The sequence below is a fragment of the Penicillium concentricum genome (assembly GCF_028827145.1).
Source record: "Penicillium concentricum strain IBT 3081 chromosome Unknown utg000001l_segment0_segment0, whole genome shotgun sequence".
NCBI classification, from domain to species: domain Eukaryota; kingdom Fungi; phylum Ascomycota; class Eurotiomycetes; order Eurotiales; family Aspergillaceae; genus Penicillium; species Penicillium concentricum.
This window is the reverse complement of record NW_026622754.1, coordinates 8,214,443-8,227,787: the sequence shown is the minus strand read 5'-3', so window position 1 is coordinate 8,227,787 and position 13,345 is coordinate 8,214,443. Positions and strand designations below refer to the sequence as shown.

The window sequence follows — 13,345 nt, the reverse complement described above, 5'->3', positions numbered from 1 at the left end:
TTGGGATTCTCAGCCGCAGATAGCTGTGCTATATTGCTATATTGCTATAAGATAAGCTTGATGCTCCGTATACGGAGGACAGTTGGGTGCCTTGCCCTCCGGTCTCCGGCGGACCTCGGGATGATGTGCTTACTGTGTACCTCCTTGAAAGCCGTTTCATGTTACGCGCCTAGGTTAACAGACAATTGCGTCAGTTTAAATCCCTGGACGTCTATAGTTAGATTTGGTTTTCAACATATATACAGATGGTATATTCCGAACATCGGCATTTCCACGTACCCTAAAGATATTCAGCATCACATGCAGGGATCCAATAGCTCAAATGTATGGTATTAAAACGATGATAACGTGCAAAGATAAAAACGTGCAACCCTAAATTATACTCTTATCATATACACACCCATAGGCATAACTATTCCATAACTATTCCATACTTATTCCAATATAAGAAACACCTAAAACAGAAATCCAAAAAAAGAAGCTCAAACCCAAACTCCAGTCCAATAATAACCCTTCTCATCCGCCTAGCATACAATCCTACCAATCATGCAGAAGTACCCTTGTCAAGCACATCAGCAGCCCATCCCCGCAGAAGCCCCATGCACATCCAATACGCCGAAAAAAAGCAAAAAAAAAAAAAAAAAGGTCGCCAAGGCTGATTCTCCAGGAGATAAATGCGGGGAATCTGCATACATATTTTACTTTCCCAATACATACCTGTCAACATTACAAATAACCTATTCCCTTCTCTAACTGGCTGCCTTTGTTTGGGCACTGAATTGCTCACAGTGGACCGAGAGCAGGGTCTTATCTTGGGTATTATAGGATCCTGGATGTCTTGGATGTCTTGGCTGTAAGGTTGGGGGGTGCATATCCGTATTCACCACTGTGCAGGGTGCAGTTCATATAATTGGCTGGGACTGCGCCATAGAACTTTATGGGATTGTTATTGGTTCAAGTATCTAAAGTATCTAAAGTATCTAAAGTACGGGGGTGAGAGGGGATATAAGGGGATATATTAAACCTTGGAACTCTGGGGAAAGGACTTATTGGGTGGGATCTATATCTTACATATGTTTAGGATATAGGCTTCTCTGATACTTTTAGAGTTCATGTCCGTTTCTGCAGAGTCTGGGGACATTTTAACGCTGTATGGAGTCTTGAAATCATATGACACATTCTTGCTAGGCTGAACATGGAGATGCCGGGGAGCTTGCATTGCTTTTTCCCCACATATCCTGCGCTTTAGGAAGGACCAAGCTTTCAAGGGTTGTCGAGACATGCTACGTTTGAACATATAGAGAAAGGTCATGTCTTCGGATTACTCGTGAAAAGGTTACTCAGTTGGGTGGCCTACGTCATGCTATGACATGCCACGGACTGGTGATCCTTGCATTAGCGTCTTAGGTAGAGCTGCAGAATGGCGACGAGGTCGTGGATGGCTGTGCAATCTTGTCAGTTGCGTGTCAAAAGCTTGTGATTGCCATAGTGAGTAGAGAAGTGGCGAATTGAAGTTGTCGATATACTAGTATTGAAGAGGCGATAATATAACTAGGTATGTGTTTGTGGCAACGATTCGATATACGTAGCCGGGAGTGGAATGGTGGAAAGTCTATACTGCTACTTCCATAGTACTTCCAGTTATTCTACTTCACACAGGGTCCTATGCCATACCTCATTCATGTGGAACTATATATTTTCTACCAAGGCAATTTATAACGCCTTTGAGACATTCGTTCGCTACTGGCTGTTCTAGAGAAACATATCCCTCAAACCTGCAGTGTCAACATGATATGACTAAGAGGATATGTGGATATTGAGTTACCACAGAAGCCTACAGAAGATCCTTTCCCTGTCTAGCATATATCAGTAGAGTAAATAATACTGGAAATGCATGATATAAACCGATTTGATTTCTAGGCGACCTCGGGATAGGAATATCCTCCACGAAACAACCTTGAAATTATCTACCTAGAGAAGAGAGGATATAAAAATGCAACAGCTCTTATTACAGGAATTATTTATATACGCCGTACGAATAACCACGGAAGACTCGTAAGAACAAACCAAATGAAAAAAAAAGAAGAATGCTATCTTATGCCACGACTACCAGTAACAAAAACTCGCTTCTGAAACAGAGCAAGAAAAGACAAGAACAAAAGACGATTATAGACATGGACAATAGATCTTTGGAACAATCAAAAGGGCAGAGCAGGCGGTTGATGGGGAAGGGGAACGGGGAAGGGAACGGGAATATATGCAACATGCTCTTCCTCCAGGTTCTGCATGCAATAATGAAGACCACGCAGTGGAAAGGATTCCCCCCCGGTGCACACAGGATGGGAGGAAATAGCAAGAATGACAGGACCATGGTAAACGGCCCAGAGGAAATAAAGCACCCAAAGAGGAACGAGAGTTGTCTGGTGTGCTTGTCCAGTTGATGAACAGGACGAAATGAGACCGAGAGCTGTATACCAGAAACACGGGCAAGCAGGGCCCAAGGTCAATCGATCGGTTCTGATTGTCATCTCTCGCAGCTCGGTTCATCATCATGGCGTATTTGTGTCATTAAGTCTTGCCAATTCTCGTGCGGGGGTTGAAGCCATTGATCCGAGTCGTTTGTCTCCTGGGCCAGCGCAAGAAACAAGGTCGCAGGGCGGCGCACCGCGAGTCAATGGCCATCGGAGGATCAACCGATGAGTACCTGCCCAATTGAAAGACCAAGGGTTGATATTAAACGGTGCACGCCGGATATAGTGACGGAGACGAGGAAGCGAAATTGTAAACACAAGACAAATATCTCACAAGTTCGCCGTTCCGAGCCGTAGCACCATGAAAGAGTGATGAGACGTAACATCAATGAGAGAAAGGTTGTTCCTACCCACAGTCAAACGTATAGGCTGAAGGATCGAATGGGACAAAAAAAAGAAGTATGGCCGGAAGGTGATATAGGCCGAGAAGCACGATTCTTGCTCGGCGAAGCGGCGCTAGCCACTTGAACACAAGGCAAGAAAGGAGCGAGAGGTGAAAGTAAACAATAATAAAAAAGAAACAAATCCCATGAAGACCTCCTTAGGCCATTTTCTGACATGAAGGGCAGGAAGCAGAGGTGAAAGCATGGCGCGGTAGGTAGGTCTAAAATGCGCCATTGCTTCGTTTGACTGGAATTCAACCTGGATCCTGAGATGAGCTGGGCGCTCAAGTAATGCAGTACAGCCGAATCACCTACCGCAGCACAGAGCCTTCATCAACTTCTGCGTGAAAGTGGGCGGCGATTCAGGGGTACCTGGGGCACCAAGGGGCTGTTGGCTACTCAGCGCCGGGTTCCCTGGACTTCCGTTGCGACCGGGAAGGTGGGCATTGGAGTTTTGAAACTGGGCCTGGGTTGACGCGGCTGGAGTCGATGCTTCCAGCCCTGCGCTTTGGCGTTTGGCGGCCACACCGCTGACGTTTGGGCGCTCGCGAGTCTTCCCAGCTCCAGCCTTGGCGGCCGGTGAAGGAGGCGGGGGCTGCGCGGCGTTTAAACGGTCGGCTGTCACACCGGGACGTTGGCTGTTGCGGAGTTCTCTCGTATGCAGGTCGCGACCGGACGAGCTCTGGTGCTGATTGTGGAGATGTGCCTGAGATGAGTAGGACTTGTAGTCCCAGCCCCGTCCGTTGTGGAGCTTCATCCAGTCGTACTCTCCATCCTCCACCTCGCCGGCGTTTTTGAGAGCTTGTGTCAAGATATCGCGGAGATAATCATAGTCAGGAGTGTCCTCGAAACCGAGGTTGCGAACGTAGCTCAGGTACTTGTTGAATTCTTCTGACGGAGTGATTAGCAGATGAATATAGGCATGGACAGGAGTGAGATAAACATACCTGGATAACTATCGCAGAGGTCCTTGATTGCCGTCGTTTGCTTCTTCTCGCCAATCTTCTCGTATTTTTGCTTGTTGGTAGCAGCCTTCAGGCCCTGCCAGGGAAGGCCACCCCTCAAGAAGTACATGAAGACATGACCGAGAGCTTCTAGGTCATCACGCCGAGATTGCTCACGGCCCAGATGTGTGTTGATACTCATGTAACGAGCAGTGCCAGACAAGGATTTACGCTCGCGGTAAGGGATGTGTTGCTTAGTTTTAGGATCGCGGTATTGCTTGGCCATACCGAAATCAACCACGTGGATAACGTTGGCAGCCTTGGTTGATGGGCGGCCAATAAGGAAGTTGTCTGGCTTGATATCACGGTAGATGAGGTTCTTCTCGTGAATCGTTTGGACGCGCGAAAGCTAGTCACAGTTAGCCATAGTTCTTGTAATTTCAAGCAGGGAAAACGCACCATCTGCTTGGCTACCATCACAACAGTCTTCGTGGAGAAACGGCGGTTGCAGTGATCAAAGAGATCCTCCAGAGAAGGACCGAGAAGATCGATAACGAGGATGTTGTGCAGACCCTCCTGTCCGAAATAGTAGACATTGGGGATGCCGGCTGAAATGAAGTTAGGAGAGCGCACATCAAATCTCCCTAGATCCAGAGAACTTACGACATCCAACCAGAATCTTGTATGTCCGGTACTCATCGCGGAGTTGAGGTGCATCGCTTTTCCGGGGTTCCTGAGGTCGGGTCAGCCAGGGGCTCGCCGTGAAGGGGAAGGGGAACGTACGAATTTGATGGCGACCTGCTGGTTGTTCAGGAGGTTGGTGCCCTCAAAAATGACACCAAAGGATCCTTCACCGATCTTCTTGCCCACACGGTAGTGGACACCCACAACATTTGACGACGAGGAGGCCATGGATACGGGAGTAAATATTGCAACCCGGGGAAAGGAAACCTTGGATCACGGGGAATGGCTTCAGGGACGTAGACACGTGATTGGGACTATCACTGGGCGCAGTCAGCACACACTCAGGCAAGGATGAAAGCGACATCAAAGAGTCCTGGCACATACATCACAGTGACCTCTATTTTTTTCAGACTGAAGCAGCTCTAACAGGCTCAATGGGATCTATTTATCCAATTGCCGATGTACCGGTGACGATGATAGGAGACAGGGTAGACGGAATGCACAGTCGGGACAAGAACAAAGGGGCGTAGGGAGGTATAAAGCCGAAACAACCAAATGCAGGCGGAATTGGCAGTGCTGAGCAAGAATTAAGACGTTCGTGGGTCCTTTTGACGGTCGGGAGTGACGGGCTGGGGTTGAAGCCGGGAGGTTCTAGACAAGCCAATGAAAAGGGTGAAAAAGGGGAAAACAAAACAGAGAGGGTACTTCGACCTACTGCGAGTACGAGCCGCACTGAGCAGTGGTTCAAAGATAGACCAGAGGAAGAAGGGGGAGATGGAGAAGGAGAAAGGGAAGCAACAGGGAGAGACAGGGAGCGGAGGGTATTGGGTGTGTATTGGTAAAAGACGTTCTTGGGGGTGAGCGCAGGAACTGGCGGTCACGATTGTACAGCGAGTGTACGGTAATTTTTTGGAATTGGGAAATCTCTTGAGACCTATGAGAGGCTATCGTCTCCATTGTTCTAATATACCTACTCTCTCATATTAAAAGGCTTTCCCTTATTCAATAAATCCGGAGACCGAGGAAAGCCACCAAATTGGCTTTTGAATATTGTCTAACTCCCTAGCTCTCAGACTTGGGCGCTTCCGGGGCGGCTCAACTTCCAGGGCTGCATTAAGGAACCGAAAATATCAGGAAAAATATCTGCTACATCCATAGCAGATGTTCTTTGAAAGAAAGAAATCAGAGCCTGAACATAGCGCATAGAGCATAGAGTCTATTCGAATTTTTTTTTTCTTTCAGGGGATTTCCCGTCTGGAATCGGTCTGGAATGCGGTTAAGGTAATATTACCGTCTTGGCAGGAACCCAGTTGACTCTATAAAGTATATTGTACGAAGTACATTCATATATGTCTAGTCTTAGATATGACATGTCTAGATGGCCTATAGTTACAAATCGCATTTATCTAATAGCATCGTTACATTATAGCAGATATCGTGACAAGCGCCTCTGTGCATCTTATTGGGCCTTGGGAATGTCCTCAGCTTCGCTTCCAAGTTCGTTCTCAACCAGACCCATGTCTTCATCACTATCCTGGCCGGCATCCTCATCATCTTCGTCCTCATCGTCATCCTCTTCACTACTGGACCCGCTGCCTTCACTATCGTCACTGTCGGGGTTGTAGTCTTCTTCCTCTTCATCCTCTTGGTCTTCAAGCTCCCGCTGTGCTTTCTGGAGCTCACTTGCGTCTTCACCGGCTGCCTCGGCGGCGGGTGCCGCTGCGTCCTCTCCGCCGGCTTTGTTGACATTGTAGACCTTGGCACGCCGTGCCTCTGCGAGACTAGCATCTTGGAGACCATGTCTTTTGATGTAAGTATCGATCCCCGAGAAATTATCCTGGTCAATCATCGAAAATTCGAATTCCTGGATGTCTTCTTCGGACCCATTCGCCGGGCGAGCCATGACATTGAGATTGAATGTCCGCTGGAGGACGGATGTATACGAGACAGAGTCAACGGTAGCAAATGAAAAGAACAGAAGCGGTTTCTTAAACGCAAATAATATACCCGTAGAGAGAAGGAACAGATACCCTGGTGTAAGTCAAAGCATGTTAGACTGATCAGGACTAAAACCGAAACCATAACGGCTTCCGGTTAAATTGAGATAGGGACATAACATACCTTCTTTGCTACCGCGGAATGCCTTGACATGATATGCTTTCTCGCCCTTTCGGTGCGCCTCGGGCATAGCACTGACAAACTGTTTATCATCAGGGCGCACAACATTGGTGTGAGGCATGTTCTCATTCAGAATTTTGCGAATAAATACCTCGGCCGATTCACCAGGACCATGGCCAAGCTGCTCCCCGTTTCCTGAGAATGCAGCCTTGGCGGGTCCATCAGCTATAGTAAACACCATAGCTTCGGAGGCTGCTGTTCCCTCGGGCGGAGGTGTGATGCCATCGGCGTACTCGGGAATAATGCAAAAATTGAACTGTTTTTGTGTCTTCTCCGGCACAGGAAGACAGAGGGCATGTCCTAATTTAATAACAGGTCATATTAGCAACTCTTTTTTTTTTAAGAGAGAAAAAAATGTTTGTTTCCCCAGTGAAACTCACGAATCTTATCCATAGAAACACCGAATTCAATCTCTTTCGTAGCTTGATTCCTTGCCCGAAGATATTTATGCCCAGCAGTGATCTCGAGCGTAAGCTTCTTCCTCTGCGGCGTAGAGAACGAAACATCTTGAACATAAAACTGAACTGGCGCATTGCTATCTTTCAGGTTGACTGACGCCTGCGCAGTCTCCCCCGAGTCTCCATTTTGAAGCTTGCGCTTTTTAGCGGCAGGCCCATCAACGGCTGGGGGCCGCGAAGGGAGGGTAGTGTTGGCAGTCCTGGCCAGCAGGCTGGAGGTATATTTCGCAAGATCTTCGAGCAGAGGTTTATGTTGCGGTGTTGTGCCTAAACGATAAAACCGATTGGCGACGGTCAGCAGGAGGTCGACGGGTCATCGAATGGGGGTTTGGGTGCGCTGTTGGCTACGCACCGATCGCGTCGTAAACTCGCTTCTTCAGCAAGGGTTCCGTCGCAAATGCCTCCTCGATGGCGGCGATGGGCGCACCCGTAGAGTTAATTGAGGCAAATGCCATTTTTGTTGCGACTGCTTTGGTTCAAGAGAACAGCAGTGCAGGGAGATGCAGGTTAGTCGGAGAATTGGGCGATGAACGTAAGGGTGGACCCGAAGTATTCGCATTGACTGGAACCCTAACTTGGGATTATGACGGAGTACGGAGTACGCATATCTTCTCTATAAATGCTAAAGATACAAATCCAAAATAACTTTATCGAGAAATAGATATATGAGTGAATGCAAAGCTCCATACTAGAATACAGTGGTGTGTGTACACAATGCTACAGGAAAAAAAAACCCCTCTCTTGACTTCCATCTTCTTCGCCCAATCAAGCAGCCTGCTTGGACTTTGACTTCTTGGACTTTGTGGGCTGCTTGGGCTTCTGGAGAAGCCGTTCGTTTCGGATGTGTTCGTTAATGAAGTTGATGGCACCCGGTGTCAATATCCCATTCCCGTTGGCGTCCACTTTTGCCTTCCTCGCTTCCGCAATTTGAGCAATCTTCAAGTTTTTGGCATCTGTCTTCGGTGTCATCATGGAGACAGTCTTTCTGTATTCATTGCGAAGGTCCTCCTTCATCTTCTCTCTCAGGTATTCCGGATCGTGTCGAGTGCGGAACCTGGAGTATTTGTTGCGCAGCTCATCAATGACGGTTGAGGGCATAGGTGGCTCCTCTAGTGTGGGGGTGAATGTGCTGATCTCAACTGCCATTCGTGTTGTGTCCATGTCACCGTCGGTGATGGTAGGCTCTTCCTCCATTGGCCAAGGGATTTCGACGTCCAAGCCAGAGACATAGCGAGTGAATGCTGGGAGCTTGCTGTGTTCAGGTCGCTGGAAGTACGGCCCGGCAGCATAAGCATGCTGCACAATGACGTTCTGCAACTTTCCAGTCTTTGTGTCTTCCAGCGGGATGACGTGTCGGATGTCGTCGAAGGACACGGGGAAGGACTGTGGTTGGGTATCACCCGAGTGTCCCAATCTGTCTTTGGCCCATCCAGGAATGATCACATCGGCCTAATTGAGAAAAATCAGTGAGCGATTTGTTTTCGTAACTAAGAGGTCATTGACCTAGACGACTGATCCGCCGGAAACATACCATATTGATACCCTTGATAAGGACAGTCTCACTGTCCCGGTTGATCTGTTGGATCACATTGATCTTTCCCTGGTCCCGTCCCCGTATAACACAGACCCGGTCACCTTCGGCAAAGAGAACATGCCTCCGTTGTTCGTGCTTAGGGAGGCGCGGCGGGTGCAAAACGGAAGCATCCTGACCACCATATGTAGTGCGGCTCAGACCAGAGTCTCGCATGGGGGCAAGAGGCCCCTTTTCCCAATCCTCCCAGCGGTTCTTTCGTGCTGCTTGGAATTGAGTAGACAGTGCGCCGCCGAAGTCCTTCCGCGCCCGCCGAATCCCAACACGGTCCAACAATTCTTGTCGTTCATGAGCTTTGGTGGTTTTTCTGAGAGCCTGCTTCCGGGCTGAAGCTGTCCGCTGGATAACTCTCTGCATATTGGGCGTTGTGTCCAGCAATGGCCGAACGTTGTTTCTGCCTTAGAATCCCCGATTCGCGGATCGAAAATTGAGGGTGTCCGATGGGCCACGTGATCAGCGTCAATATCTATTATGTCAGCACCAGCCGCCCGACCCCTGGGTCCACCCGTATAAACATTCAAGTATACCGAGACCAATACTCATCCTGCATGGTAACTATACGCTATTGGTGATCAAACGACACTTTTTACTATCTCCCTTGGAATTCAGTTATAGGTAACTCCCTCTATTTGCAAAAAGAAGATATTTCCCACGGAAAAATGACAATGAAGGCCGGGAACGATCCAAAGGCTTCAATGCCAACAAATACAAATAAAGCCGATCTCAATAGAACTCAGAGTCTATGGATGCATTCCTGTATAAATAGCTCCCCGTCACAGCTCACTAGGTACTCAATTCCAGCGCCATAGCCCACATAGAAGCCGTATCGAGGTGAAACGGATATCAAAAAAGAATATCCGGGTAACACCATGATGAAAGGTATATATCCACGGGTTCGGAGATCACCGATGGCTGTTAAACAGTGCCACTGGGGGATGCGTAGAGCCATATACATTCGGGTCTTTCTGATTCCCCATACAGATGCATATATGCAAAATTATGTGCGTGCCGGTCATTTCCCAGCAGAGCTCATTTGGTTCTGCATGCCGATCAGAGGAACTCACATGTCTGCAACGATCTTCGGAGAACGAAGAAGCACAGCATGAATTGTGAGACGCGCATCCACACCGATGCCACGTAGTTCGAGATCATTGCTGGATATGGCTTCATCATGGGGCTCTGGCAGACCATAGAAGAGAGGCACCGGCATGGGATCGTAGCCTAGGAGTAATATCACGTAAAGTTTAAAGGATGGCTATAGGAGGCCAATGACGTGCGGAAGGCGAGCGAACAACCCCAATATTGACATTCCGATTCTTGTTGGGCGCAACAGAAGCCGGGTAAACAGTAGACACCGTAGTACTTTCCGTAGAAATTAGTATATTGTGCCATAAGCATGCATACATGTAGTTAAGGTCCGCGGGTATCTCAGAATGATGAGTGGTCTCGAGTGGCAGGGGAAATTCACTCATACCGGATGCTCGTATTGTATATGGCAGTGTCTTCGAGATGAATGATCGAGATGTGGAGCGGGATTGAAAAGTCCTTTTTGTGAGCCGCATTCGCTTATGCATGTTTTGCTCTTGATTCACTTGTCCCTAATATCTGGCCGTGTTTCATTCAAGCTTGGCATTATTCAAAACCAAGAAAATCTGGCATGGACTTGCATTTGTATATTAGATCGATCGTCAAGTCCACTGCCACGCCCATCTAAATTGTGACAATGAACCATTTTTAGCGGCGAATGAATAAACACCTATCATTTCTAAAAATGTGTAGATTCTGTTGGTGTTGAACCATTGAAATGCTCAAGCGCGCACATTGACCTCGAAAGGTTAATGCTCTCCTTTTTTTGGTTTATAAGAAACGACTTAACGGCTTGTGGCTTGTGGGCGCAAGCTCCACGATTTGGCCCCTGTTTACTATTTTTAGCCGGGACAACGCGATCATTGGAGCTGAAAATATATCAGCTCCACTTTCAAACAACAGCTTCAAGAATGTGATCATGTAAGCTCGGAAGCAAGCAAAGGGGTAACGTTGAATGAAAAATAAAAAAATTCCATGGTTTGATTACCCGGGTTGACGACATATTCAAGTCAGCTGTGACATGAATATGGTAGCAAATGAGACGGGGTTTGCCAGCACATAGCATAAGATTGGACACCTCCAGCTATACGGGAGTTAGTACATGCCGAGAGCTCCCGGGAGCGCCAGAAGGAACTGAGATGTAGGGAACCAGCGGAGTGATCTTCACTGGCCGAGTCAAGCATTCTGGGTAAAGATTATCAGTGTAGCCGTAGGGGCAGCCGCGTAGGAGCACTGCCTGTAGAAGCTCGCGCATCCCGGTAGGGTGGTACATTGTACATCCAATTCGAGGACGTGGAGTTAAGAAATTGTAGCCCTTTATCTTTGCGGTGAATGCTGGATAGGTAACTTTGGTTTTCCCCATAAATGTAGGTTTTAAGTGAATGGACTTTTGATTTTCAAGCCCTCAAAGAGAACCATCGAAGCCAAAAATCCAGATTGAAATCCGGGGCAGATAGAATCCTACTAACCTTGGAAGTAGGACTCGTATTACATGCCCAGCTCATCTCGGATGTAATAAACTTCATAGCCACGAGTGGCTGTGCTGAGCAAAAGAGCGACAAAGTGGGCCGGGTGATGTGGATGGGTTTTTTTTTCGGGCCTCAGCCACACATACCTAGGGCTGTGTACAATTTTTTGTCTTTTTCTTCTCAAAGGGGGAGGGAGGTATAAGCCACAGTAAAATAAGGCAGCCTGAAACTCAGGGGGGTATCATGTTGTAGAGTGGCATACTATGTAGTAAAGATGTAATGTAATTATGTATACCAATACCAAAAAACTGTACGTATGTACCTTTTTTAAGGCACGCAGGTTGATACCTCTTGACCTCCGGACTCCTCCAGGGGGAAACTTGGAAGCCACAATACCGGTACACTGGCAACAACAAATACCGTATACTGCCACCGCCCTCTGTTGTCTGGCCTGGTCTTCTATCTTTCTCTCCTCCACCTCCAAATCATCATTCCATCGCCTTTTTTTCATCGCTTCCCATCGGAAATACCTACTTCATCTTCCTCATTTCTCTAGAGCTATTGCTGCTTGCACTAGCTGATTTACTGCATTAAATCTACTACACCGTTGCGCCTTTGAACACTGTATGGGATCACCCTTTTCCTTTCCCCCCCTCCTCGGGAGCGCCTGACTTGGCCCTTTCTTCTTGATCGCCTATGTCACATCCTCCGTGCCTGTAGAAACTCTTCATATTTGAAACTCTAGGGGTTGCGGGGCTCCGTGGTCCATTCCTGCTTATTTGCCCCTATACTGACGTGTTCCTTATCAAAGATGGCCGAGATCCGTCGCAAGCTCGTCATCGTTGGCGATGGTGCCTGCGGTAAGACCTGTTTGCTCATGTGAGTATTGAAAGTGGCTCACTTATCGAGGGCGCTTCCCCCAAACTCTACTTTTTGTTTCGGCGGTCTGACTGAAGTTCACAGTGTTTTCTCAAAGGGTACCTTCCCCGAGGTAAGCTGCTATCCATCCTCGAAACTACGATTCCGGAAACGACGTCACTTTACCCAGAAATATACGCCGGAGAAGAATAATGAAGGATAATCTGACTTTGTTTCCGTCAGGTCTACGTCCCCACAGTCTTCGAGAACTACGTCGCCGATGTCGAGGTTGATAACAAGCACGTCGAGCTCGCTCTTTGGGATACTGCTGGCCAGGAAGATTACGACCGTCTCCGTCCTCTCTCATACCCCGACTCACATGTGATCCTGATCTGTTTCGCCGTGGACTCACCCGATTCGCTCGACAACGTCCAGGAGAAGGTGGGTGTCTCATCTCTAATCGATCGCACATCCCGAAGCAAATAAATGTTTGGGTGCGAACTGGACTGAATATGCTGACGTACTACAATAGTGGATCTCCGAGGTTCTGCACTTCTGCCAGGGTCTCCCTATTATCCTCGTCGGCTGCAAGAAGGATCTTCGCGACGACCGCAAGACTATTGATGAACTTGCCAAGACCTCCCAGCGCCCCGTCTCCCAGGAGCAGGTACGATTTTTCGACCCCATGATGAATCCATTATAAACTAATGTATGACTGCAGGGTGAGGAAGTCCGCAAGAAGATCGGCGCCTACAAGTACCTCGAGTGCTCGGCTCGCACCAACGAGGGTGTGCGTGAAGTCTTCGAGGCTGCCACTCGTGCTGCTCTGCTGAAGGCCGTTAAGGGCAAGGGAAGCCGCAAGAGCAAGGGCATTTGCCTGATTCTCTAAACGAACCAATTGTTGAGGTGGTCTGGCTCAAGAGATCATATGTATGAGAGCCTCCACGAAGAACAACTGGTGACGTTATTCTCGGAAAGGAGGAGGGCTTCATGGCCTGCATGCGAAATTGTGGATAATATCGAATCCGGGCACCCGAGTCGTGGAGGGTTTCCCCCCACAATTCAGTTGGTCGACCTTGTGTTTTTCTTTTGCCTTTATTTGCAGAATTTGTCTAGGGAGGCGTTGTCTTCATCATAACCCTGTGGGCTTTTCTTTTTCTTTT

The 13,345-nt window shown here is 48.1% G+C and overlaps 4 protein-coding genes across 4 annotated transcripts; 1 reads left to right on the top strand and 3 right to left on the bottom strand.

Annotated features, from left to right (window-relative positions):
- Positions 1–3,168: 3,168 nt before the first annotated feature.
- Positions 3,169–4,770, bottom strand: N7517_003171 (casein kinase I; the record flags this gene model as incomplete). The annotated part of the gene is made up of 6 exons (XM_056720901.1): positions 3,169–3,173; positions 3,230–3,805; positions 3,862–4,267; positions 4,318–4,466; positions 4,522–4,591; positions 4,642–4,770. 6 exons carry the CDS (start codon positions 4,768–4,770, stop codon positions 3,169–3,171), a joined length of 1,335 nt encoding a protein of 444 aa, XP_056585036.1.
- A 1,231-nt stretch (positions 4,771–6,001) lies between these two features.
- rtt106 (putative negative regulator of DNA transposition (Rtt106)) lies at positions 6,002–7,633 on the bottom strand (the record flags this gene model as incomplete). Its single annotated transcript, XM_056720900.1, has 4 exons — positions 6,002–6,573; positions 6,664–7,020; positions 7,101–7,445; positions 7,531–7,633. 4 exons carry the CDS (start codon positions 7,631–7,633, stop codon positions 6,002–6,004), a joined length of 1,377 nt encoding a protein of 458 aa, XP_056585035.1.
- Positions 7,634–7,943: 310 nt separating this feature from the next.
- N7517_003169 (mitochondrial 54S ribosomal protein uL24m) lies at positions 7,944–9,126 on the bottom strand (the record flags this gene model as incomplete). Its single annotated transcript, XM_056720899.1, has 2 exons — positions 7,944–8,627; positions 8,710–9,126. The coding sequence occupies 2 exons, from the start codon at positions 9,124–9,126 to the stop codon at positions 7,944–7,946; spliced, it is 1,101 nt and encodes a 366-aa protein (XP_056585034.1).
- Positions 9,127–12,135: 3,009 nt separating this feature from the next.
- Positions 12,136–13,071, top strand: rho1 (Rho family GTPase RHO1; the record flags this gene model as incomplete). The annotated part of the gene is made up of 5 exons (XM_056720898.1): positions 12,136–12,203; positions 12,288–12,315; positions 12,426–12,623; positions 12,715–12,849; positions 12,904–13,071. The coding sequence occupies 5 exons, from the start codon at positions 12,136–12,138 to the stop codon at positions 13,069–13,071; spliced, it is 597 nt and encodes a 198-aa protein (XP_056585033.1).
- Positions 13,072–13,345: the final 274 nt, after the last annotated feature.